The 26,456-nt window shown below is 58.5% G+C and overlaps 4 protein-coding genes across 4 annotated transcripts; all 4 read left to right on the plus strand.

Annotated features, from left to right (window-relative positions):
* The first annotated feature begins 964 nt into the window (after positions 1-964).
* On the plus strand, positions 965-1,839 carry LOC142421983 (avidin-like). Its single transcript, XM_075527272.1, has 3 exons — positions 965-1,172; positions 1,616-1,736; positions 1,806-1,839. Exons 1-3 carry the CDS (start codon positions 1,004-1,006, stop codon positions 1,837-1,839), a joined length of 324 nt encoding a protein of 107 aa, XP_075383387.1. The 5' UTR covers positions 965-1,003.
* Positions 1,840-9,140: 7,301 nt separating this feature from the next.
* Positions 9,141-10,847, plus strand: LOC142402778 (avidin-like). The gene is made up of 3 exons (XM_075488605.1): positions 9,141-9,212; positions 9,992-10,202; positions 10,843-10,847. Exons 1-3 carry the CDS (start codon positions 9,141-9,143, stop codon positions 10,845-10,847), a joined length of 288 nt encoding a protein of 95 aa, XP_075344720.1.
* Positions 10,848-21,237: 10,390 nt separating this feature from the next.
* On the plus strand, positions 21,238-22,692 carry LOC142421872 (avidin-like). The gene is made up of 4 exons (XM_075527044.1): positions 21,238-21,369; positions 21,500-21,710; positions 22,150-22,270; positions 22,548-22,692. The coding sequence occupies exons 1-4, from the start codon at positions 21,298-21,300 to the stop codon at positions 22,591-22,593; spliced, it is 450 nt and encodes a 149-aa protein (XP_075383159.1). The 5' UTR covers positions 21,238-21,297; the 3' UTR covers positions 22,594-22,692.
* Positions 22,693-23,974: 1,282 nt separating this feature from the next.
* Positions 23,975-25,873, plus strand: LOC142402779 (avidin-like). Its single transcript, XM_075488606.1, has 4 exons — positions 23,975-24,046; positions 24,697-24,910; positions 25,365-25,485; positions 25,774-25,873. The coding sequence occupies exons 1-4, from the start codon at positions 23,975-23,977 to the stop codon at positions 25,871-25,873; spliced, it is 507 nt and encodes a 168-aa protein (XP_075344721.1).
* Positions 25,874-26,456: the final 583 nt, after the last annotated feature.

A 26,456-nucleotide genomic window follows, 5' to 3' on the forward strand; every position in this document is an offset into this window, starting at 1 on the left:
AGGAAGGTAAGGGCAGCCTGCGGGCAGCGCCCGGCCGGGGGTCTGCCTGCCCCTGCTGTGCCGTGCCGTGCCATGCTGTGCTGTCCCCAGGGTGCAGAGTGACTGGATGAGGGGCTGCACGCCCCGGCTGTGCCGTGCTGTGCCGTGCTGTGCCATGCTGTGCCGTGCTGTGCCATGCTGTGCCGTGCTGTGCCGTGCTGTGCCGTGCTGTGCCATGCTGTGCCGTGCTGTGCCGTGCTGTGCCGTGCTGTGCCATGCTGTGCCGTGCTGTGCCGTGCTGTGCTGTGCTGTGCCATGCTGTGCCGTGCTGTGCCGTGCTGTGCCATGCTGTGCCGTGCCATCCCTGGGGTGCAGCGTGAAGGGCCGAGGGGCTGCCTGCTCTTGCTGTGCCGTGCTGTGCTGCCTGGTGCTGTGCTGTGCCATGCTGTGCTGTGCCCTGCCATGCCGTGCTGTGCCGTGCCGTGCTGTGCCATGCTGTGCTGTGCCGTGCCTCCCCTGGGGAACAGTGTGCATGGCCGAGGGGGTTGCATGCTTTCACACTGTGCCATGCCGTGCTGTGCTGTGCCATCCCAGCACAGTGTTTGTGTCCAAGGGGCTGCACGCTCTTGCTGTGCCGTGCTGTGCCGTGCCATGCTGTGCCGTGCTGTGCCGTGCCATGCCACCCCAGGGTGCAGCGTGCATGACCGAGGGGGCTGCCAGCTCTGGCTGTGCTGTCCCCGGGGTAGTGTCGGTCACCTACCCCTGGTCGGGGGGTACCCAGCACCCCCAGCTCTGCACTGCCCTGCCACGGGAGGGAGAGGTGCTGGCCCTGGCTTGCCCGTGCCCCCGGTCCCAGCTGCCGTGCGGAGGGGCCGTGCCGGCCCCAGAGACGTGGGGCACGCATCCCGCTGCCCAGGCAAGCTGGAGGGGGGGGCCGTGGCTCGGCACTGCCCAAGGTGCCGGCACGACCCCCGGTCCCCAGTGCGAGCTGCAGGGCCTGTGGAGGAACGAGCTGGGCTCCAACATGACCCTCTCGGCCCTGGACGCGGCTGGGATCTTCTCGGGCTCCTACCACACCGCCGTGGCGGCCACCAACAAGCAGATCCTGGTGTCACCCCTGCAAGGGGCCCAGCAGCGCCCCGGTGCCAAGGGGCAGCCCACCTTCGGCTTCACCGTGCAGTGGCAGTTCGCAGGTACAGCGGTAGCCGGCACGGCGTCCCGGGGCAGCCAGCCACCCCCTGCCCGTGCTGGCAGCGAGGTGCTCCCTGCCTGGTCCCACATGCCCCCCTGGCACCCAGAGAAACCCTGGCTGTGGCCACAGACCGGCCACACGCACTCGCTCCTGCCATGGGATGTGGCGGGGGCAGAGGTGTCTGTCTGTCTGGGAGAGGTGGTGGGAGCGTCCAGCTGTCTGTCCAAGGAACACGGCAGGTGGGGTGCCCATCTATCCCTCCAGGCGATGTAGAAGCCACCCATGCGGGCAATGTGGCAGGCAGGTCCATCTGTCTGTACAGCGCATGTGGTGGTGGTGGGGGGTGTCTGTCTGTCTGTCTGTCTGGCAGGATCAGGTGGCCAAGGTTTCCGTGTCAGGAGACTCAGGCTCTGAGCCCCCTGTGCCCCACTTGAACCCCACCAGAGTCCACCACCGCCTTTGTGGGCCAGTGCTTCGTGGACCGCCGCGGGAAGGAGACGCTGGAGACCGTGTGGCTTCTGCGGGAAGAGGTCCCATCCCGCAGGGACGCCTGGAAAGCCACCAGGTGAGCCCTGACCCTGCCCTCCCTCCCCGCAGCCCTGCCTGCCCTCCTGCTGACACGGCTTCCCCGCAGGGTCGGCACCTCCGTCTTCACCCGCGTCAAGTGATGGGAGCAGGGACCGGAGCTGCCTGCACCCTGCTGTCCCGCCTGCATCCCCGAGGCTCCCTGCTGCCCTGGTCCCGGGCCAGGCTCCCGCCTGCTGCCAGCATCCTGGCCAGGAAACACACCCTCGCCCTGCCCTGCTTCCTCCCAGTGCCTCCCAGTGTCTCCCAGCAGCCTGCTGGCGGGCCCCCTCCTTCCCAAAGTTTGCTGCCCCTGCACACGGAGCCGAATAAAACCTTCTCTGCCTGGCAGAGAGCCGTGCCCTGTGTGTCCCTGGGGTGCAAGAAGCCGCTCTGTGACCGTGGGCAGGGCAAGGTGGGCAACAGGCGGTGGCTCGGGGAGGGCAGAGTGGTGTTTCAGGGGGCTGGGAGGGATGGGGCTGGGGCACAAGGGGAGCACAGCAGCTGAGTAATCCTGCTTCCCAGCCATGGCTTTGGGCCTCGGCAGGTGCCTTCTTGCCCGTGCACCCATTTGAGGCACCTGCAGGGGCCCTGCGGCGGGTGGCCCCGGGCAGCATCCCTGGCATGGAGCAGCAGGATGCCCCACGGCCGGGGGTCGGGGTGAAGGCTGCGTGCAGGCAAGCCAGCACACTCGCCTGGCCTCATCCTGCACCTCTGCAGCCCACTCTGCCCAGTCTTCCCATTAAACTCCATTTCCAGCTACCATTCTGGGTGGGGGACTTGGTCCTGGGTGCACGCATGGGGGAGGGCTGCATGCCAGCCTCCGTAGAGGGGAACACGGTCACGGGCTGGGAGCCTGCGGTGTTGGGGTGGTCCAAAGTCCAGGCTGGAGGGACCAGGGGAGGGACCTGGGGCTCCAGGGCAGCTACTGGGCAGAGTGGGTGGCTAAGGCCAGATATGGGAGGGATCCCTGATGTATATATGTACATAAGCATGTATTTCCCACTAACTGGCTGTTACCCCATCAGCCAGAGGGTGGAACAGGATAAGGCTCCCTTCAGGTACCCAAATTCACAGGAAAATGTCGCCTGTACATTTATCAGCTCATTAGGAAAGAAAACAAATAAACACATCCAACAAGGGCCCAGTGCCCTTTGCACGGACCCATTTAACACATGAACTCACTAATTCATCACTTCAGCAACTCATGAAGTTTCTAACTCACCAGTTCCCTAACCCGTAGCTCCTAACTCGGGTGCCCCCGAGCACCCTGAGGAGAAGCTGTGCGGGGAGGAAGAGGTTCGAAGGAGATTGCAGCCTGGTGTCTGCAGGGCTGCCGAGGGAGGAGACTGTTGATGGGGCAGGAACCTGGGGGCAGCGAGCACACAGAGCCCCGGGAAAGCGTCAGAGCCTGTCCACCATCCTCTTCCTCCCACGGTGTGCCCGCTCCTCCCCAGCCTTCCTCAGCCTCTGCTCCGCTCCCTCCTTCCCTGCTGTGCTCTGGGGCTGCTCTCAGCCCCCACGGCTCCTGGAGAGTCCACAGACCAGAGCCTATGCAGGATATGCCTGTACCGGCCAAGCCCAACTGGCTGACATGCCTGCTGGTTCAGCTTTCGATCAAAAGCCACCCCTGCATCCTCATCCTCACCCCTGCATCCTCATCTTCACCCCCACATCCTCATCCTCACCCCTGCACCTTCATCCTCACCCCTGCACCCTCATCCTCACCCCCGCCTTCCACACGCAGCCCCTCAGTTCAGCCCCGTTGCGCGCTGGCATCCTTGGCACTGCCCTGACTACCCTGTGCTCATTCTCACGCTCACCCTCCCCAAACGCCCGCTGTGGCTGTCACCAGCAGCATGAGTGGGTCCCAAACACTTCTCCAAACAGTCTGTGAGGTTAAAGCCTCGGGACCCCAGTGGGAGTGGGAGGATGAGGCTGGGAGCCCTGGTGGGGGGACCCCACCCGATGACACGGGGCCACTGAGAACCGTGCGGAACCCCCGGGGAGTAAGACTTCACGTCTGGCCTTTCATCACCCCCACGGCTGCAAATTCCCTGTCTCTTGGCGTCTCCTAAGAAGGCAGCCCACAGGATAGGACATGATGTAAGCAGCCTGCTTGCTCAACAGGGCAACAGAAACAGAAAGCAAAACCAGAGGGTTTACAGCAAGCCAGCACTGATAGTGCCACCGCCCCCCAAGCCGCACTTGTCAGCTGCCCCAGACATCCCCCATCCTGGCCCCGCTTCCCATACGGCTCTGTCCTTGATCCTTCAGCAGCTGTCCTGCTCCTCCGCAGCAGCAGTACACCCTGGTCTGATCCTGCCCCGACATTTGCTGGCCTTTTGTTCTCCCTGGTACGTGCGAGCAGGGCTGCCCACCTCCGGCCCGCAATGCCCTGGGGTTTTCCTGTTGCTGTTGTGGCAGGTTTGCTTCCTCCGTCTGCCAAATCCCCGGAGCCACTGCACATCACCAGCCATCCCTGCGCACACCCCCTCGCCCTGCCCCCGCGACTCCCCGTCCTGCTCTCCGTCCCCTGTGGTGACCAGGGTGCGGTTTGGGGTGCAGGGGCTCCTGCAAGGCAGGGGTGAAGCCCAGGCACAGCCCTCAGCCAGGAGACACTGGGACCCAGGCCAGGGACCCCCGGGCTGGGCCACGTCAGTGGGCAGCTCCAGTCAGCCCTGTCTACAGCCCCAGCCCTGTCCCCGCGTCCATCCCCAGCCCTGTCCCCACCCTTGTCCCCGTCTCCATCCCCGTCTCCATCCCCACCATCACCCTCTCCATCCTCATCCCCATCCCCGTCTGACCCCCGTCCTCGCCCTGTCCCCACCCCGGTCCCCATCCCCGTCCCCGTCCCTTTCGCCGTCCCCGTCCCTCCCGCCAGTGCCCCCCGGGAGTTTCCGGGAAGGCAGCGGCGGGGAGCCAGGCGGGAGCGGGGAGCCCGGGGGGGGGGCACATGCAGGAGCTGCAGCGCTTGGGAGGGGGACACGACACGCGTGGGAGACGCACCCGCGGGAGGAATCCCCGGCAGCAGGGGGCCCCCCTGCTCTTGGGAGGACACCGACGGGAGCTCCTGCCCAGGCGGGTGCTCCCAGTAGGGGGGGATGCTCCGGGGTTCTCTGGGTCCCCGGGAGGGGTGTGCACGGGGATGCCTTCCCTGGTGCAGGGGGGCACGCATGTGGGGACCCCCGCCGCGGAGACATGCGGGGCAGTTGTGGCAGGGGTAACCTGGGGACCCTGCCCCAGGGGGTGGCTTTCCCCTGCCCGGGGAGTTGCAGCGTGGGAGAGGACAGGCAGTGCTCGGAGCAGGAGCCGGAGCCTCGCAGGTGGATGCCGCAGGGCACTGGCCGTGCCGCCTCCTTGCCCATGCAGGAGCCCGCCATGAACCCGAGGGCTCTGCCTGTCCCAGCGGGCTCTCCACTTGTGCCACACGAATGTGCCGAGCACGGCACACGTCCCCGACACGCACAGGCAGATGTGTCCTGGGGTCGCACAGCTCACCTGGCAGGGCTGGAGCAGGGGTCCTGCCTGTATTCCTGCCTCTCTGGGGCTCCTGCCTTTAGCTTTTCCTCTTCACCTCTTCCCTTCTGCTCAGCTTACCACAGCTTTTGGCCCTCCTGACATTGCTGAGATGGCGTCGACTTTAGAAATCATGTCTTTTAAAAACGAGTGCCTGAGCACTCACAGAGCTCCGGAAACACCCTGCTGTGCCGCTACCCACAGCTTGTCCCTGTGTTTTCTTTCTTTTCCAAGCTCCTCTGCCAGGCAGTTGAGATCCCCAGGGGAGAAAAGGCTGGCACGGAGGCAAAGGCGACCAACACATAGGGGTGGCCGAGCCGTGAGCAGAAACACCCCGCAAGGAACGGCAAGGTGAGGCCAGCACCCCGTGGGCATCAGGGGGGCACAGGCAGGGAGCTCAGCCCGTGGGGCGGGGGGGGGGGCTGTGTGCGGGCAGCCCCCAGGCACGCATCTGCTCGTCCCCCAGCAGTGTGACCTGACCGGCTGGTGGGAGAATGAGCTGAGCTCCAGGATGCATGTGTCCGCAGTTGACAGCCGGGGCAACTTCTCCGGCGAGCACCACACTGCTGTGTTGAGCCCCTAGAAACCCATGGGCCGTCCCCCCTCGTTGGCTCCCAGCACTTGGATGAGGACGGTCGCCTTCGGCTTCACTGTCACCTGGAAGAAGTTTTCCTGCCCAGTGACTGGAAAGTCACCAGGTGAGCCAAGGGACACCCCGCTGGGACTCCTGCCTCTCTGCCAGCTGGGCACCGATGGGCTTCTGCTTCCCCACAGGACCGGCCGCAACTTCTTCACTCGGCTGGGCTGAAAGGAGGAGGGAGAACCCGCTTACTTCAGCTGGGCTTGGGAGACCAGGAGACCCCTCGGCAGCATCAGTGTGTACCAGCATCGGGGTTGTTCTCAGCTCTGGGGGAAGATGTCCCCAAAAACCAAACAAAATCAGAATTTTTTCCTTTAAACCCAAGCTTGTGCAGTCTGTGGATATGTCCTGGGCAAGCTGGCCTAAAGCACTGTGGTGGGTGCGGGGTGAAGCTCTCACCCTGTTATTCCGGGAAGAGATTGGCTGCAAGAAAGCCCCTTTTCCAGCCCAAATAGGATGGTGCATCCCCAAAGTGACCCTCTGACACCAAGCACGGGCCAGCACTGGCTCTTTCCTGCTTGATGCCAGGTGAGTGCGACGGGAGGGTAAGCTGGGGGGCCCTCCTGCACCCCAAAAAACCGGCTGGGACCCTCCCCCGCTCTGAGGCAGCCCCCAGGCAGGCAGGTGCGGGATCTAGGCTGTGCCCACGCTCCTGGTGAGCGGCGAGGGCTGCGCTGTACCGGCAGCACTGCGCCGGTAGCCGCGGCACATCCAGCCCCAAAACTCTTCCTAGGGAAATATGTGTAATTTGCTGGAAAGCAGACATCCAGCAAATCCAGCCCCAAACCCCTGCCTGCCAGAGTTGGTGACTTACTGTAACGCGCAGTGCTGGTGCTGCCTGAGTCACCCCTCCCCGCTGAAAGGAATGATTTCCAGAAAACTCAGCTCTGGGTCTGAATCTGAAACTTGGTCTTCAAGCTGTCCAGTCCCAAAACAACCCCAAACGGTGCTGCACTCCCCACGCTGGCACCCTGCCTGGGGATTTGAGCAGCCTAAAAGCAGGAGTGGGCTGGTGGGGCTGCCACCTCCCGCTGCTCCCCCGGGCTTCCTGCCATGAACGCCATGGGAGAGCTTTGCAGCGTCTGTGGCTTTAGCACGTTTTCCACCTGCTCTGTGTTTTAGCCTGCCTTGTTGCAGACTTGCATGTTTTCTCCCTTGGGTCCACCTTCTGCTCCTGGAGCAATGCTGCTGTTTCCTTCTCGGTGCCTCCCTGGAATTTCTCCAGCTTTTTCAGTTCCCTTACAGCCTTTCTGAGCAAAATGCCTTTACGCTAGCCCCTCTGCTACGGTGTCCTTTGGTCTGTGCAGCCTTTTACCTGCTTTGGAGGAACCTGAGAATTAGAAAAGAGGGTGGCAGAAGGACCACAGGACTCTGCTCTCACCCCAAAGCGTGGCCAGCTCAGCGGTGGGACGTCCCGCTAAGCTTGCATCATCACTGCATGCATCCTCCTGACTTTATTATCGCCTTCCTGTCAACGTTTCCCTGGGGCAGGGCTCTCCGGAGGCTGTGCAGCAGTCCTGGGGCACTCCAGCAAGGTGGCAGTGCTAACCATGGTTTGAGCAGCCTGCAAACGCTTGCAGGCAGCCATGGTACCGGTGAGAAATGCAGCGAGCATGGACTAGCAGAGCTGTTTGCAAGGCCAGTCCCTATATCAGGGCACGCAGCAAGGCTGCGAGGCATCCAGCATCTCGGTTTTGGGATGGCAGGTGATAGGGCATGGTGTGCCAGGGGTGCTGCGGGGGTCTGGGGGGGGGGGCCTGTGGCTGAGGATGTTTCCCCGTGGGCATGGGGCATTCATCAGCACTGGGTTTTACCCAGCTGCAAGACCTGCTCACAGTGCTTTGCACACTGCTCACGTCTGCTCTGCCTCTCTGAGCCGCAGACCCAGCACTATTTGCCTCCTTCCAGCTCGGGCTCATCGGCACAGCCAAGGTGAGCAGCAGGGTCCCCTTCAGTTCCGCTGCAGACCTCCCTCTGGGAGGAAAACCAACCATTGCTGCTGCACGGCAAGCCTTGGTCTTGGTCATGGTCATTCACGCACCGTGAATGCCTTCAGGGGCACGGGGAGCAGGAGGAGGCAGGAAGCACCTTGCCATCATGCGCAGTATATTGCTGCTGCCATGTCTGTGTTGCACAGGTGCTCGCACATAGTGTATCGGTTAAAAAAAGAAAAACTAATTTACTGGGATCTTGGCATGCTCGCATAGTGGATCAAATCCCTCAGACAGTTGGTCACTGTCCGGATGGAGAAGGAGTCTCCGTTGCAGGGGTCCTCCAGCACTTAGGTGTCTTAACCACGTGCAGAAGACTGTCCTGTGCAACCATTTCTGCAGGGACTGTTCCTATCTACTGTTTACGAATGTCTCAACACTGAACATCTCAGTGCCCAGCATCTCAGTGCCCATCATCTGTCTCAGTCCAGCTGTTGTCCCACCTAAGCAGACGGAGCCAGGGAGTTCCCAGGTCACTCAGGGACTCCATGGCTGGTCGCTCCCGGTGGGTGCACAGGCACAGACTGGTACCCAGCCACGCTGCAGTGATGACAAAAGAATAAATCCGATTTTCAAGCCTATCACTTCACTTATAAATGAAGTCCCGTAGCTCCTGGCCCCTCCACCATGTCCATGCCAGCCCCCTGGTTGGGACTGCACACCCTGCTCTGCTCCTCTGCCTCTCTCCTTGCCCAGCTCTGGCTGCAGCCTTGCAAGCATGGACTGTCATCCTGGGAGGATGGAGGAGCTCCTCGGCCGGGTCCCCAGCCCTTTCTGGGGCTGGCCAGGAGCTGGGACGCCCTCCCAGATGCGACCTGCCTCCCCAGCCCACGGCTGCGCTCATCACACTTGGCAGTACATACTCTTGGGTGGACGAGGGACCTGTGGCCTGTCCAGCTTCCCCTCTGCGGCTCCTGGGGGTGCCCGCTCCTGCCGCCCTGCCCGTGCCCGGGCTGTGCTGCGGCACCAGCGCTGAGTCTCCTCTGCTCCAGTGCGTGCTGACCGGGCACTGGAGGAACGACCTGGGCTCCAACATGACCATTGCGGCCGTGAACGCAAAAGGTGACTTTGCTCAGTCTGGCGTGGTGGCTGGTGGCCCATCTCCCACCAGGGTGGCCCTTGGCAGGAGGCCCAGCATGGGCGGCCACTGCCCGACTGCAGCCCTCTCCGCTATAAAAGGGGCCGAGCGGGCGCGGGGCAGCAGCGCAAGCAGAGCCAGGGCACCGTGCACGGCTCCGCTGCCGCCGCTGCTGCCATGGGGAGCCTCAGCTGCTGCGTCCTGCTTGCCCTGGCCCTGCTCGGCCCCCACGCCGCTGCTGCCAGGAAGGTAAGGGCAGCCTGCGGGCAGCGCCCGGCCGGGGGTCTGCCTGCCCCTGCTGTGCCGTGCCGTGCCATGCTGTGCTGTCCCCAGGGTGCAGAGTGACTGGATGAGGGGCTGCACGCCCCGGCTGTGCCGTGCTGTGCCGTGCTGTGCCATGCTGTGCCGTGCTGTGCCGTGCTGTGCCGTGCTGTGCTGTGCTGTGCCTCCCCTGGGGAACAGTGTGCATGGCCGAGAGGGTTGCATGCTTTCACACTGTGCCATGCCGTGCTGTGCCGTGCCGTGCCGTGCCGTGCCATGCTGTGCTGTGCCGTGCCTCCCCTGGGGAACAGTGTGCATGGCCGAGGGGGTTGCATGCTTTCACACTGTGCCATGCTGTGCTGTGCTGTGCCATCCCAGCACAGTGTTTGTGTCCAAGGGGCTGCACGCTCTTGCTGTGCCGTGCTGTGCCGTGCCATGCTGTGCCGTGCTGTGCCGTGCCATGCCACCCCAGGGTGCAGCGTGCATGACCGAGGGGGCTGCCAGCTCTGGCTGTGCTGTCCCCGGGGGTAGTGTCGGTCACCTACCCCTGGTCGGGGGGTACCCAGCACCCCCAGCTCTGCACTGCCCTGCCACGGGAGGGAGAGGTGCTGGCCCTGGCTTGCCCCTGCCCCCGGTCCCAGCTGCCGTGCGGAGGGGCCGTGCCGGCCCCAGAGACGTGGGGCACGCATCCCGCTGCCCAGGCAAGCTGGAGGGGGGGGCCGTGGCTCGGCACTGCCCAAGGTGCCGGCACGACCCCCGGTCCCCAGTGCGAGCTGCAGGGCCTGTGGAGGAACGAGCTGGGCTCCAACATGACCCTCTCGGCCCTGGACGCGGCTGGGATCTTCTCGGGCTCCTACCACACCGCCGTGGCGGCCACCAACAAGCAGATCCTGGTGTCACCCCTGCAAGGGGCCCAGCAGCGCCCCGGTGCCAAGGGGCAGCCCACCTTCGGCTTCACCGTGCAGTGGCAGTTCGCAGGTACAGCGGTAGCCGGCACGGCGTCCCGGGGCAGCCAGCCACCCCCTGCCCGTGCTGGCAGCGAGGTGCTCCCTGCCTGGTCCCACATGCCCCCCTGGCACCCAGAGAAACCCTGGCTGTGGCCACAGACCGGCCACACGCACTCGCTCCTGCCATGGGATGTGGCGGGGGGAGAGGTGTCTGTCTGTCTGGGAGAGGTGGTGGGAGCGTCCAGCTGTCTGTCCAAGGAACACGGCAGGTGGGGTGCCCATCTTGGCACTTGCACTTGCACCACTTCTCATAGCTCCTCTTCCCTCATTGCTGTTGCTCCGAGGGGGTATCTGACCTTGTACGGTGCGCAAAGCAGCTACTGTAGCATTAGCAAGGGTTTTTCCCATTTGTTTTTCCTTTTGACTATCTCTATTGCGATACACTCGCCAAGCAGTTTCCAATAACCTTCCAAGTCCCTTGCATCTGCCCTTTGCACTTTCTGTAATTTCCTTCTAATATCATCAACCGACTGTCCCAAAACCAGAAATATTAGCTGACTTTTACCTTCTTGGGAGGTAGGGTCTGAAGGAGTATATTTCTGCATTCCTTCCTTTAGCCGATTCAAAAAGTCAGTAGGTGACTCCTTTTTATCTTGTTTTATCTTATACAGTTTAGACCAATTTTACTGATTTTGGGACAGCATTTCTTATTCCCTGTACTGCACTAGTCTAGCTGCTCTCAAACCGTCCGTTTCTCCGGTTCACTAAACACCGCATCCACATCCTCTAACCTTTCATTCTGCGAACCAACTTTCAAACATCTCTGTCCAATGCTACACGCTGAACAACACCTTTTCAAGATCCCATTTTGCTTATTTCTCTCCTTTTCTATTGCCAAGACCATAGGGTCCTGGGGTGCCAAACTAATTCTGCACTCTTTCTGCCACTCAGGGTGATTCCACAGAGTGAAAAACATCTGCATAAACCACCTCATCCCATTTTCCTTCTCACTGCAAAAACAACATGAGTTGCAACGAAGTGTTATACTTCAAAGTTCCATTCAAAAGGCCTTTTTTCTCCATCCTCTAACTTATATAAAAGCCACCACTGGTTACAATATTTTATCAAGGTTTTACGATTCACACTCCCTCCAGGTGGTTGCCCAATATCTTTTGAGTGAGCCATAATGCAGCCCAAATGACTCTCTCTCAAAATTCCGCCTTGCTGGTTCCCCATTCTAAATTTATACAACACAAGGACAAAAACAAAAACTGGAACACAAACACTTGCACATAACAACTACTATCCCCAGATAGTAAATGTTGACATAGAGTAATCAGAGATGTTCAAATACGCGTATGCCAGACATATACGTATACCACGTACGCACATGTAAATCAAAATCAGATACAAATGCACAAACAAACAACCGTACTAACCAAATTGTCTCCATTCAAATTCCATTCTTTACAAAACTGTTCCCATCGGTATACCAAGTGTGGTCAGCTTCTTCCGGTGGCTTGTCCTTCAGGTCAGGCCTGCTTGCGTATACGGTCTCAATGGTTTCTACACAATCATGTGCAACAGTCTCCATTTCCTGCTTATTAATTAGAAAAGAAGAGGGGTTAATAACAGCAGATATAACGATTTCTATATCATCCTGTTCCATCAGGACTGCTTGATACTTCAGAAACCTTGATGGTGACAGCCAATGTCCTCCTTTTTCTTCCAAAATGGAAGTTACAGCATGGGAAGTATGCACAACCATCTTTTTTCTCAAAGTCAATTTTCGAGCTTCTTGAATTTTCGAGCTTCAAAACAACAGCGGCAACTGCCCGAAGGCATCCCGGCCATCCTTTACTCACCTCATCCAATTGTTTGGAAAAATATGCTACTGCTCGTTTATAAGGACCCAGCCTCTGGGCTAGAATTCCCAAAGCCACTCCTTGTCTCATATGAGAACAACCACAAGGGCTTTGTTATGCCTGGCAGGCCCAAAGCTGGAGCTCTCATTAATTCCAATTTCAATTCTTTGAACGCCCTCTTGGCTTCATCAGTCCATGTTAACTGTGTCTGACTATTTTTCAACAGTTCGTACAAGGATTTAACTAAAAGTCCATAATTATAAATCCATAACCGACACCAACCTGTCATCCCCAGAAAGGGTCGCAGCTCTTTTACCATGGTCGGTTCTGGGGTCCTGCAGATGGCTTCCTTTCGGTCATTCCCGAGCTGTCTCTGTCCTTTAGAAATCACAAATCACAAGTAGATTACTTCTTTTTTCAAGATCTGGGCTTTCTGCAACAATACTCGACAACCACTTAGTCTAAGCTAACCAAGGATTTAACACAGGCAAAGCATTCTTACTCTAATGATTCACCAATGCACCAATCACCATTTCACCAATGCACGCAGCATGGGCAACAAACAGGAGGAGTTGGAAGCCATTGTACACCAGGAAAACTATGATATGGTTGCCTTCACGGAAACATGGTGGGATGACTCGCATGACTGGAGTGCGGTGATGGATGGCTATAACCTCTTCAGGAGGGACAGACGAGGCGGGAGAGGCGGTGGGGTAGCCCTGTACGTCAGGGAGTGTCTGGATAGTTTAGCGCTCGATGATGGTGACGGTAGGGTGGAGTGTTTATGGGTAAGAATCAGGGGGAAGGCCAACAAGGCAGATATTGTGGTGGGAGTCTGTTACAGACCACCCAACCAGGATGAGGAGACTGACGAACTATTTTATAAGTAGCTGGGAGAAGCACCACGATCACTGGCCCTTGTTCTTGTGGGGGACTTCAACCTGCCGGATGTCTGCTGGAAATACAATACAGCAGAGAGGAAACAGTCCAGGAGGTTCCTGGAGCGTGTGGCAGAGGATAACTTCCTGACACAGCTGGTGAGGGAGCCAACGAGGGAAGGTGCCCCGCTGGACCTCTTGTTCAGGAACAGAGAAGGACTTGTGAGCCATGTGATGGTTGGAGGCTGTCTTGGGCAGAGCGATCACGAAATGATAGAGTTTTTGATACGTGGAGAAGCAGCGAGGGGGGTCAGCAGAACTGCCACCTTAGACTTGCGGAGGGCGGACTTCGGCCTGTTTAGGAGACTGGTCGAGAGAGTCCCCTGGGAGGCAGCCCTTATGGGCACAGGAGTCCAGGAAGGCTGGACATTCCTTAAGGAGGAAGTCCTAAAGGCACAAGAGCGGGCTGTCCCCAGGTGCCGAAAGACGAGCCAGCGGGGAAGAAGACCGGCCTGGCTGACTAGAGAGCTCTGGCTCGAACTCGGGAAAAAGAGGAGAGTCTAGGACCTCTGGAAGAAGGGGCGGGCAACTCAGGAGGACTACAAAGGTGTAGCGAGGCTGTGCAGGGAGAAAATTAGAAGGGCCAAAGCTGAGCTAGAGCTCAGTCTGGCTGCTGCTGTAAAAGACAACAAAAACCACTTCTTCAAATACATTAGCAGCAAAAGGAGAGCTAAGGAGAATCTCCAGCCCCTAGTAGACGGGGGAGGGGACACAGTGACCAAGGATGAGGAAAAGGCTGAGGTCCTTAATGCCTTCTTTGCCTCAGTCTTTAATAGCAGGGCCAATTATTCTCTGGGTACCCAGCCCCCGGAGTTGGAAGACAGGGACGGGGACCAGAATGGAGCCCCCATAATCCAGGGGGAAATGGTGAGTGACCTGCTGCACCACTTAGACACTCACAAGTCTATGGGGCCTGATGAGATCCACCCGAGAGTACTGAAGGAGCTGGCAGATGTGCTCACCAAGCCCCTTTCCATCGTTTACCAGCAGTCCTGGCTAACTGGGGAGGTCCCTGCTGACTGGAGATTAGCGAATGTGACACCCATCTTCAAGAAGGGCCGGAAGGAGGACCCGGGGAACTACAGGCCTGTCAGCCTGACCTCGGTGCCGGGGAAGCTGATGGAGCAGATCATCCTGAGTGCTATCACATGGCATGTAGAGAATAACCAGGGGATCAGGCCCAGCCAGCATGGGTTCAGGAAAGGCAGGTGCTGCTTGACCAACCTGATCTCCTTCTACGACAAGGTGACCCGCCTAGAGGATGAGGGAAAGGCTGTGGATGTTGTCTATCTAGACTTCAGTAAAGCCTTTGACACTGCTTCCCACAGCATTCTCCTGGAGAAACTGGCTGCTCATGGCTTGGACGGGTGTACTCTTCGCTGGGTAAAGAACTGGCTGGACGGCCGGGCCCAAAGAGTGGTGGTGAATGGAGTTTACTCCGGTTGGCGGCCGGTCACAAGCGGTGTTCCCCAGGGCTCTGTGTTGGGGCCAGTTCTTTTAACATCTTTATCAGTGATCTGGACGAGGGGATCGAGTGCACCCTCACTAGGTTTGCAGACAACACCAAGTTGTGTGGGAGTGTTGATCTGCTTGAGGGCAGGAAGGCTCTGCAGAGGGACCTGGACAGGCTGGATCGATGGGCTGAGGCCAATTGTATGAGGTTCAACAAGGCCAAGTGCCGGGTCCTGCACTTGGGCCACAACAACCCCACGCAACGCTACAGGCTTGGGGAAGAGTGGCTGGAAAGCTGCCTGGTGGAAAAGGACCTGGTTGACAGCTGCCTGAATATGAGCCAGCAGTGTGCCCAGGTGGCCAAGAAGGCCAAGAGCATCCTGGCTTGTATCAGAAATAGTGTGGCCAGCAGGACTAGGGCAGTGATCGTCCCCTGTACTCGGCACTGGTGAGGCCGCACCTCGAATACTGTGTTCAGTTTTGGGCCCCTCACTACAAGAGAGACATTGAGGGGCTGGAGCGTGTCCAGAGAAGGGCAACGAAGCTGGGGAAGGGTCTGGAGCACAAGTCTGATGGGGAGCGGCTGAGGGAACTGGGGTTGTTTAGCCTGGAGAAAAGGAGGCTGAGGGGAGACCTTATGGCTCTCTACAACTGCCTGAAAGGAGGGTGTAGAGAGGTGGGGGTCGGTCTCTTCTCCCAGGTAACAAGTGATAGGACGAGAGGAAATGGCCTCAAGTTGTGCCAGGGGAGGTTTAGACTGGATATTAGGAAATTTTTCTTCACTGAAAGGGTTATCAAGCATTGGAAGAGGCTGCCCAGGGAAGTGGTTGAGTCGCCATCCCTGGAGGTATTTAAAGGGCGTTTGGATGAGGTGCTTAGGGACATGGTGTAGTGGTGGTCTTGGTAGTGTTAGGTTTATGGTTGGACTCGATGATCTTAAAGGTCTTTTCCAACCTATATGATTCTGTGATTATCGTTAGGAGGGGGAAAGACCATACCTAGGTTTCCTTCAAATCAAGAATGCTCGTTAGCAATTCTACTATCTAAGCTTCCTTACTTAAGGCCAACAATACTGACAGGCTAGGCTAAATTATCTGTGAAAGGCAAACTAAAAGGAAACATACATTAGAGTTGAGCAACCAAGATATTTACAGCATTTCTTTTTGTCTTTGGGGATTTTAACTCTTTTCAGTGGCAGGGCCTTCGAAGGGTAGTGTGTATGGGGTATGCCACAATACATGACTCCACCATGATTCTCAGTTTTGTCATAAATTTTGTTGCACAGAATATCCCGATTTCTGTATCCACGGCAAGGATAACCCCAACAAATACACGTTCCTTATCAGAACCCTTACTCTCTCCAAAAGCCAGGTCTCGGGGGGGTCCCCAGTGTTGTAGTAGTCGCTTTAGCATTAGTATCAAGGCTTGCTGAAGTCTTAGGCCCCAAGAGCTTTCACCTAGGTCCACCGACCGTGCACTGAACTTTTACTTGGCTACATGAAGGAAGGCCCCCGAAACCGGTGCAAACCAGAAAGATAAGGAGGCTTCAACCTTAGCAGAAGCTGCAATCTTAGAGATAAGAGAAGAATCGGCCCGCCTGGAGACAATGAAAGGGCCCAATGAAGAACGGGAAGACCCCAGACCCTGATACTACTGTTGGTCCGAACTGTCTCCTGAGGGGAGGGGAATTTAGATTGTAAGGGTATAATTACCCAGGGATTTCTTTGTCTGGGTCCCTCTCCGGAGGCACCCAGCTCGAGCTGTTTTCACCGCTGGACCAATAAATTCGTCTGGCGCACGTCATATCAGAGACTCTGCTTTGGGAAACCTCGGGTCGAGCCAGAGGGGAGAGGAAGTGCCCGAGAGTGAGTGAGTGCATGAGCGAGGAGTGGAAAAGGGGCACCCGTCGGCTCCGTGGAGCCGCCGCTGCGAAGGGACCGCGGTCCGAGCAGTTGAAGTCTCGGGTGGTGCGTGTGCTGCTCCCTGAGAGGTGTGCGAGTGCTCGGGCAGCGGCTTCTCCTTTAACGCCCAGCACCGGTGCTACAGTTAAGAACTTTGGCACATGTAAACAGATCAGACCAGCTATGCTGTGGGGGATTGGCATACCTTAGCAGTTGCAGGAGGGGTCTCCTTTGTGACCACGTCCACTGTAAATTTGTCAGGTCTCTAGGTTCACACCCCGTGCTATTGGGAAGTTGGATACACCAAGAGAGGTTCACGTTTAGGGAATAATCGGCCTCATAAAAATCCAGTTGTTCTAATGGGTGAAAGAAGGAGTCAAAGGGAAATGGGAGCAAGGTACAGAATATAGGCCAGCCGGATTGTTCTGGAGCACTGATTTCATTCCATAGGTAAAATTCATTGGTGGGTGAGTAGCATTGCAAGAGGACCGTTCCCAGAAACTTAAATCAGACTTGTTGTAATAAACAAAATACGTGTCAGTCTGCCCCCACGCAAAGTTCTTAATTGCAGCACGGTGAATAGTTTCAGAATAGCTATTGGTCAAGAGGTAATTATCTTCCTGGTCAGTATAAGTTGTCTGGAAAAGGGGGAACAAGACATAGGGTTGTTCTATAGTTTGATTCATTTCCAAGTTACACATAATATTGGGCAATGCAACAAAAAATCTCAGTCCTTGTTTGGTTGACTGGGGAAGGGCAACATATATCCCTTGGTCAGCTCTACTCCAGATTCTAGTAAACCCATGAATTAGTTCCCATGCAAGGTTTGAAGGAGTATTGTTGCCACTCCCCCCATGTCCTCCTTTCCCAGAGGAGAGGAGGACCACCGTCCACATGAGAAATTGTAAGTACATATTCAATGACTACAATTGTTACTCATCAAGGTCCAGCGCTCCTCCCACGAGATCGGTATGTTAGCAGGCGATGGTCTGGTTCTCCCCCTGCAAAAGGAAAGGAAAACTCGGTCCCTTTTAGAACCAGTTTTAAAAGGAAGGGATTATCCACCTGCTGTTAATTTTGTGATCCTTTCCATGGGCGTCAATAGCCACCCAAGCATAGAGGTTCAGTGGAGTCTTTAGGGTTAGCGGAACTTCTCCCGCCGTGGGTAGGTTTACTAGTACCAGTTGCCCCGGGTAATGAGGGACTACTTTGGAACCCTTCGGTTCCTTTGCCCCTGGGAGGAGACTCGGGGGTTTTGGGCAGAAAGCAGTAAGCCTAGGGTATCCATTGACCCCCCATCGACTATTGACCTTGGTTACAGCATCTCTCAGGCATCCCGGCCAACCGGGATCATGCGGCTTTAGGGTGCGTTTCAAAAGTCCGTTGGTTCTTTCCACTATCCCATTTGCTTGGGGGTAGGAAGGAGTGTGGAATACTCATTGTATCCCTTTGGTTGTTGCCCACTCTTGAACCACCCCTGCAGTGAAGTGACTGCCATTATCTGACTGTATTGATTGAGGCTTGGGTAGGAGGCTAAACCAGAACTTTAACCCCTTCACCGTATTTTCTCCTGTCGCTCACGCCACAGCTTTGGCCTGGACAAGTGCAGACACAACTTCTACCCCTACTAACACATATCGCTTCCCCTCTGATTTCCTGAAGGACCCTATGTAGTCGACCTGCCAGGTCTCCCATAAGCCCTTCCCGTCCCGGAGGTGGAGTGGAGGATCTTGTAGCGGGTGTTTTTCCATCCGAGTGCGACATAAGCCACACGCAGAAATCACAGTACCACACGTTTTCCTAGTGACGGGCCATCCTCCGCTCCCGGCTTCCTTGAGGAGGTCTTTAATTCCCGAGTGGCCACGTTTAACGTGCAGCCACTGTAATAGATGCTCCCATTTTTCCTCTTTTCCTTCTGTTGTCATCACAGCCAAGCGGGTGAGTAAGTCTACTTGGTTATTTACTACTTGGTGTGCGGGGTGGTTCTCTCCCTGGTGGGCAGCCACCCAGCCTACTAATATGGGGGTTCCCTTAGCTACTTGCAGAATGTCTTCCCATTTTTCCTTTTGCCATACCAGCACCCGGTTTACCTCCCATTGATTCTGCTCCCAAAAAGGGAGCCACTCAGTGCACCCTTTAAATACAGCATATGAGTCCGTATAGATGTACGCGGGGTCGGTATTGTCTTCTTCTCTAGTAACTACACTCCAGACTGCCACCAGTTCCCCTACCTGTGCGCTGCCTTCACCCTCGGTTATGATTTGCTCTCCAGAGTCGACACGCAGGGCTACTGCCCGATACTTCCAAACCCTTCCTTCCCTTTTCAGAGGCATCTGTAAACCACACATTTTTCAGCTGGGACTCATAGGGAGCGGCCTCCCTTGGGTAGGTAGGGGGAGCTTCCTTTTCCAGGGGAACGGAAATGATTTGTCTTGTATTTGGTGTCCTGGGTGTTCCTTCCTCCACCTGATATGTGTGGGTGTAATGCTCTAATTGAGCATACCATTTCCTGACTGTCTCCCTTCATGCAGCTCCCACAGGAGGTAGGGAGCTGCGAGGCGTTTCATTCCAAGTTTCAGGGGCTTGCAGGCCCATTCCTTAGATAAAACTCTGTGAGACCTCTGGCCATAGGTGGTGACTGTGCATCCTCCGACACGCTATTCTCGTCCCATGCTAGCCGACTTGCTGCACCTTATCTCGCTGCAACGTTTGAGACAGTACCTCTTTCAGTGTCTCACAAGACAAAATCTCTTTTAGTCTCTCCTCCAAAGAGCACTCCCCATCCCATGCTAGCCGACTTGCCGTGTCCCCATGCAAATTGCGCCTTATCTCCCCACAATGTTTGAGACATTAACTCTTTCAGTCTCTTACACCTTTTTCTTCCTATTATTCATTACCCCTTCTTGGCCCCGACATACCCGGGTTTAAACCGCAGCCCTGCCAACTTCAGCACTTTCCGCTTTGGACTTCTTCCCTGCCGGCCCATTCCCCCTTGCCCGCTCCCTGCTGCGCCAGGGCGCAGGCATGGCATTGCAAGATTCAGCCGTGGTAATGATTACCAGCCCGAGCCGCTTCGCTGGCTGCCCTTTGGAGGGTGCAAACCCCACAGAGATACCCCAGCTCTCAGCTCGTTTTGGTTTTGGCTCGGCTGAGACCGGCCAAGAAATCTGTCTCCTTGAGCACTGAGCTCATCCTTGCACCCGCGAGACACGCCGCTGGGATAGGGATGGCGAAATACGGGAAAAATAAAGGCTACGGGCAGATAGCACCGATATTGTTTGTGCGATGCTAAAATAAACCTGCGGCTGTCGATGAGCTGTGGGTTGCCATCGGCAGCGGAGCCAGCACGGAGACCTTGTGCTGCCCATCCCCGTGCCCACCGGTGGCCGTGGGGTCCCTGCAGGAGCTCCCTGAACCACGGTGATGGCCAGGGGATGATGGCGAGGGGATGATGGCGAGGGAGCGATGGCAAGGGGGTGATGGCAAGGGGGTGATGGCTGCCCCTCCTGCCCCCTGCAACCTTCCCAGACTGACCCTGCTCATTATCGCAAACCTTGGCCGCGCTCCAGGCAGCGCCTGCCTGCCGAAAAAACAGCCAACGCAAACAGCGGCTGTGTGGGAAAACCTACCTTGTTGTGCAGTTGATTTCCAAGACGGAGGGAAGCAAACAGCAGCTGTGCGGGAAAACCTACCTTGTTGTGCAGTTAATTTCTAAGACGGAGGGAAGCAAACACTGGGGCAGCAATTTCCCACGGGCAGCCAGCTCTCTGCCCAGGGAGCTCTTGCAGGCAGGGGTGCGAGAGGGCCGTGGGGCTCCTGCGGAGAGGAGAGGGGAGCGTTGAGATGCCAGCAGCAGAGATGCAACGCTCCCAGCCCGGGCGGCGATGAATTTTACTGTTGCAGAGAAACTGGGGCTCAAATGTGAGATTAAAGGGAAAGCAAAATTTGGGAAGTATTTCTGAGACGTTGCAAAGAGTTGCCTTGTCTCCATTTGAAGAAAAGGAGACAAGGCAACTCTTTTCTGGTGATGGAGCCCTATTCACCAGGACATTCACCATTTTCTGGTGAATGGGGCTCCATCAGCTCTTGCTGAGATGACTGAGGGAATTAAAACACACATATTTTAGGAGACCGCCTTGAACATCATTGAGGAATGGGTGAGAAAATCTGGTGTGAACTGAGCCACTTCAGCCTCCCTGGCCAGCAACTACCATAACGTAAAGGGAATTTTATAAATACCTACCTAAAGTTGTTTAAGAATCCCTGCGTAAATACAATTTTTGTCAGCATTAAAATGTGACGTCCAAGATATTCAGGGAATGTTTGTTTTTCATAAACAAAATAATTTCCTTCCAACAAAAGCCAGTTTGTAAAAACAGCAGCAAACCTTCAGTCCAGCCCCAGGCGAGAGGAGACCGGGTGCTTTGAGCCTGATCTGCAGCTGCTTCAGTACTGAGGGGGGACAAAGCAAAGCCCCAAAAGAAGCCCGGTGCTGGGTGGGTTCGATCGAGGATGCCTGGTGAGGAGGAGCAGGGTGAGGCCACGTGCCGCAGCTGATCCTGGGGTACATTGGGGTTAAGGCTGCTTGGCACCCCTATACACCCCGGGCACGGCAGTGGGGTAGCAAATGGGGGGCAGGAGGCAGAACAGCCCCCGAGAGCGCTTTCCCCGGCTGAGCATCCCTCCTGGCAGGCACTGACCTGCAGGAGCCAGGGCCTCCCTGCAAGGTGCCAGGGAAATGTGAGCAAGGATGGATGGTTTCAGCAGGAACCTCTGGGAATATCTGCCTGCAACCACCCTCTCATGCGGCTGGGAAGTGCAAATTTGGAAACACCTGGATTGCACAATGCCCTGGCCGGGGCTGCCACCCGCAGCCCTGGCAGCAATAAAAAGGCGAGAGAGCAGGCACGTTGGCAGAGCCCTGCAAGGAGCACATCCCCGCGTACGCCAGCTGCCTGCCCTCTGCAGAGATGGTGCAAGCGACTCCCGTCCTCCTGGTGCTCAGCCTGGCCCTGGTGGCTCCCGGCCTCTCTACAAGAAAGGTAACGGCAGGGCTGGGATGCACGGGGCAGGGTGGGCAGGGGGCTGCTGCTCCTGGGGGTGCCCGCTCCTGCCGCCCTGCCCGTGCCCGGGCTGTGCTGCGGCACCAGCGCTGAGTCTCCTCTGCTCCAGTGCGTGCTGACCGGGCGCTGGAGGAACGACCTGGGCTCCAACATGACCATCGAGGCCGTGGACTCAAAAGGTGACTTCTCCGGCTCCTACCACACAGCTGTGGCTGACTACCCGAGCACAATCAAAGTGTCACCGCTGCAAGGATCCCAGCACCGCACGGACCAGAACAGGCAGCCCACCTTTGGCTTCACCGTCAACTGGAACTTTTCAGGTGCTTCTCCTTTCCCAGCCTCCCTGCAGTGTCCCCAGACCTCCCCTGCCCTCCCTGTGATGTCCCTGATGCTCTTCTGCCCTGCCTGCAGTGTCCTTGATGAGTCCCTGCCTTCCCCTGCAGTGTCCCCAATGCCCTCCCATCCCCTCTGGTGCTCCCCCGTCCTCGACCCCAGAGCTCCTTGGCTGGTGTCACCTCCCAGTCCCAGGGCGCAGAGGGTGCTCCGGGGGCTGAGCCCTGCTGCTCTCTGCCCATCTCCATGCGAGACCCCCAGCTCTCTGACCCCTCCTGCCTGCTCGCCCCGTCACAGCTGTCCCCAGAGGGCAGGGACAGCCCGGGTCTACTGTCCCCTGCGCTGGGGCAGGCTGCAGGGCCATGGCTCAGCACTGGCCTGCTGCCCCGGCCACGCTCACCGCCACCTCCCGTCCCATCCCTGCAGACTCCGTCAGCGTCTTCACGGGCCAGTGCTTCGTGGACGAGAAGGGAAGGGAGGTTTTGAAAACCATGTGGCTGCTGCGGTTATGTGTGGGCAACATCACGGACGACTGGAAAGCCACCAGGTGAGCCCCCGTCCCTGCCCCGGGCAGGTCCCCTGCGCACCCCCGGCAGGTTGGGGCTCCCCCACCCCGTGGTGCTCAGCGCTCGGCAGAGCCGCTGCCAGTGCGGGGGTGACCAAGGTCGGGGTACCCGTGCACGGTCTCCCTGGGGGTCCCGCTAAGGTGCAAAGGCTGCTAGGGGGTGGGATGGGGCTGGGTGGGTGTTCGGCACTGGGAGGGTGCACTTGCCCTGTGCAACGGTGCATTTCCCACCCTTATGTCTCGTCCGTCTGTCCCGCAGGGTCGGCACCAACGTCTTCACCCGCCTGCAGCCGCAGAAGGAGTGAGGGTGGCTGCGCAGGGGTTCCCGGACCGGCAGCAGCACCGGGGGTGCGGACCCCCCCTCCTGCCCCCCCACCCGCTTCTGCCAATAAAGCTTTACTGCAAACACCCAGCCGGCTCCTGTCATGTCGTGGCTCAGTGCCCTCCTTCCCCGTCCCCAACACGGCATCCCATGGCATCTCCTGTCACCATCCCCGAGGCCCGGTGTGTGTCCCCTGCCGTGACCCCCCCCCATGACCTCGTCTCCTCCATCGCAGCCCTCACCACCCGCCGCGCTCCCTCGAGACCCCCACTTTGCCTTATAATCACCACATCCCACTCCCCAGGAAAAGCAGGGTGGCCCTCCAGGTGTCTTCAAGCCTGGCGCAGATATGTCTCTGGAGGATGCTCGAAGCTGATGCTCATCCCCTGTGCAGGGCAGGGACCAGAGAGATCCCTCCTGAACTGGACACAGCCAGGTGCCAGCTCTATCTTCCCCTGCAGCATCAGCAGTGACATGCTCACCCGGCTGGAGAGATATCTTGGAGGAGGTGGCTGTGCCGTGTCCCTGTGCAAGAACCAGGCAGTCTGAGGACCCCTGCCCCCTGCCCATCCTTGTTACATTCTTGTACCATTAGGGACCCCTTGGGAGGGCTCAGGCAGGGCTCTGCTGTGTAGCTGTGCTCTGCCCAGCCTCAAAGCACCATGCATGTGGCATCCCCTCCCATGGGGTCTGTGCACGGGAGCACCACGCACAGGGTGTCCCCTCCACAGAGACAAGCAAATGCTAATATCTACATATCTTCCAGGAAAGCCCTTTTGCACTAACAAGAGGGATTAATTCTGGGGTGCCCAAGAGCTCCCGCTGCAGTGACAGTCACAGCTCCCAGACCCAGGGAAAGCCCAGCACAGCCAGGAGAGAAAACAGCTTAGAAACAGCAGCAGAAACCTGTAACGCAGGAGGGGACTGCCACGAGGATGAACTCCCGTGGGCAGACACACCACCCTTCAGTGCAGCGGAGAAGAGCTGGTCGGGCTGTGCTTGCTGCAGCACTGTGTTTGGATGGCAGCACTGGGACGGTGGCAGTGGGGCGGCGCCAAGCTGTGCCCACCCCAAGGACTCCGTCACGGAGCAAGGAATGGGCTGGCAGAGCCTCTTGGATAGTGGATGTGCAAACCATCCCTGCACCCCCGCCTCTCTCCACAGCCGTGCTCGTCCCTGCGTTCCTCCAGCACTGCCCAGGTCACACAGACCTCACCTCGCCTGTCCCGGGCGCCCTGCCACCCGGCCACCCTCCCCGCGGCTGCCAGCTCGGTGCCCGTGGGGCTCTGGTTACAGCCCTATAAAGGGGGCCGGAGCGTGGGGCTGGGAGGGAGCTGTGCCGGGCACTTTGCAGCCCTGCGGCCATGGGGAGCGGTGCTCTCGCCCTGGTCCTGGCCCTGGCCCTGGCGACGTGCGTCACCCCTGCAGAGAGGAAGGTACGGGGACCGGTGGCGATGGGGATGCGGCAGACATGACACTGGGATGCAGTGTGGGCAGCCAGCGGTTCTCTCCTAAATGCCATTTTAGGCTGGGACAAGCAGGAGCACTTTGCAAGCACCTAGTCCAGGCGATGGGCAGGTATCTCTGGGTCATGCCCAGCCACCTGGTACCACCTCCACAAAGCTTTGCTCCACAGAGGCACCATGCACAGGGCATTCCCTCCCACAGGGTCTCCTGGGGTGCCTGGGAGGACCATGCACGGGGCATCCCTTCCCATGGGATATGTGTCCGGGGCACCATGCACGGGGCATCCCTTCCCATGGGGTCTGTGCTCAGGGGCACCATTCATGGGGCATCCCTTCCCACAGGGTCTGTGCCTGGGGGGACAGTGCACAGGACATCCCCTGCCATGGGGTCTGTGTCTGGGTGTACCATGCGTGCTGACAGGCTGGGACGTGCTGGCCTTGCTGCACTGTCCACTCAGCAGCCAGCAGCATCTGGGGGAGCATTTCCCCAAACTGAGGACAGGGACAGACGTGCCCTGCAGTCGCACTTGCAGCAGGTTCTTGCCATGGGGCGGTGGGAGGGATGGGGTCCCCCTCTGTGCCGTGCGCGGGGGCAGAGGGCCGTGGCCGTGTCCCTTCAGTGCCAGCTCAGTGGGCTGTGGAGGAATGAGCAGGACTCGCTGATGGAGATTTCGGCGGTGAGGGACAACGGGGACTTCCAGGGGAAATACCTCACACGGGTCACCCTCGCCGGCGGCTGTGCCCGCGCCTCCCCCCTGAAGGGAGCCCAGCAGCAGCCCACCGAGGGGGGCTGGCCCACCTTTGCCTTCACCGTGCGCTGGGACAAGTTCTCCAGTAAGTGGTGGGACACCTGGGGACGGCACCACGGGGGCACTGGGAGCCGCTCAGGCGGCCAGCAGGATTTCTCCTCTGCCTGGAAGTCTGCTGGGGGACGCTTGGGTGCAGCTAAGCAGAGGGAGGCAGCGGTGCCTGAGCAGCGCGGGGCCAACAGACAGCGCCGGGCTCACACGGGGCGGCCCCTCCTCACCCAGCGTCTTTGCAGCCATCCCTGCTGGGCAGCCCGAGGCGACCGTGGTGGGTCCGGACCCCCTTAGGGCATGGGGGATGCGGTGCCGCAGAGCCTGCCTCGCCCGAGGGAGCGGCTGGGAAAGGGCAGGTCTCCCCGCCGTGGGTTGGGTGGCTGTCGGAGCGGGAACGCGGCTGCGGCTGGGAGGACCCCAGGGAGGGGGAAGCAGCCCGTAAGCGTGGGTGCCATCCCCACCGACTCCCCACCAAGCGCTTCCCCCAGACGCCACCACCGCCTTCGCGGGGCAGTGCTTCGTGGACGTGGCCGGGAAGGAGACGCTGACCACCATGTGGCTGCTGCGCGAAGCCGTCGGGTCCCTCGAGGAGGACTGGAAAGCCACGAGGTAGTGGGGGGATGTGGGGGACAGTGGCCCCACAGAGGGGCCTTCCCTGGGACCCCTGAGGATGAGCATGCCCCTGGGCGAGGGGACCACTCCTGGGAACCCCCAGTGGGTTTGCAGCAGGGATGCCAATGCCTCCTGGCAAGGGGCTGGCCCTGGCCAGGGCCACCCGGCAGCTGCTTGAGGCAAATTGGGGGGCATTTAGGGACACCCCTGTCACCTGCCGGCACTGGCAGCCCTGAGTGCACGGTGTCTGTGGGTCGTCCCACAGGCACTCTCTGCTTCCCACAGGGTGGGCAGAAATGTCTTCACGCGCAAACGCACCCCGAAAGGAAAGGTCCTGCCGAGCTTGTCCCCATCCTGTGAGGACGCATCTTCGTCCGCCCCATGACGGCATGCTCTGGCTGCAGCCCAGCCTCTCCGAGGCAACAATAAACAGCCTCTCACATAAAAATAAAATTTAAAAATCATGTCAGCTGTGGTCAACTTTTTTAAAAAACTGCCCTTGCTCCCCCCCTGAGGCAGCTTCTGTCCACACAGGTACCCCTGCGGAGGCGAGGGCTCACCACTGCCCTTCCCCAGGGACATCTGGGTCCCTCCCCGATTCCCCCATCCAGCTCCCTGAGCTCACTTCCCACCTCATCCTAACCCTAAATTCCACCCTGTGCCATCGCTCCCCGCCTGCCTGCCAGTGGCACAGGTGGCATCAGCATCCTGAATCCAGCCACCTCCCTTGCAGTGCCTTCATACCCATCCCCACCAGACGCCTTTCCAGTGCCAGGGCTCCGTGCTCTGTCGGGTTGGGTGACGGAGGTAACGGCATTGGTAGATGTGAGATGTCGGTAAAGCGCTTTCTTTGCGCTGCACGGCATCTGAAGTAAAATGTGCACAGTTAAAGCCCCCATCGCATCCCATCCCATCGCATCCCATCCCATCGCATCCCATCCCATCCCATCCCATCCCATCCCATCCCA

Source organism: Mycteria americana, chromosome Z, assembly GCF_035582795.1.
Source record: "Mycteria americana isolate JAX WOST 10 ecotype Jacksonville Zoo and Gardens chromosome Z, USCA_MyAme_1.0, whole genome shotgun sequence".
Lineage (NCBI taxonomy): Eukaryota > Metazoa > Chordata > Aves > Ciconiiformes > Ciconiidae > Mycteria > Mycteria americana.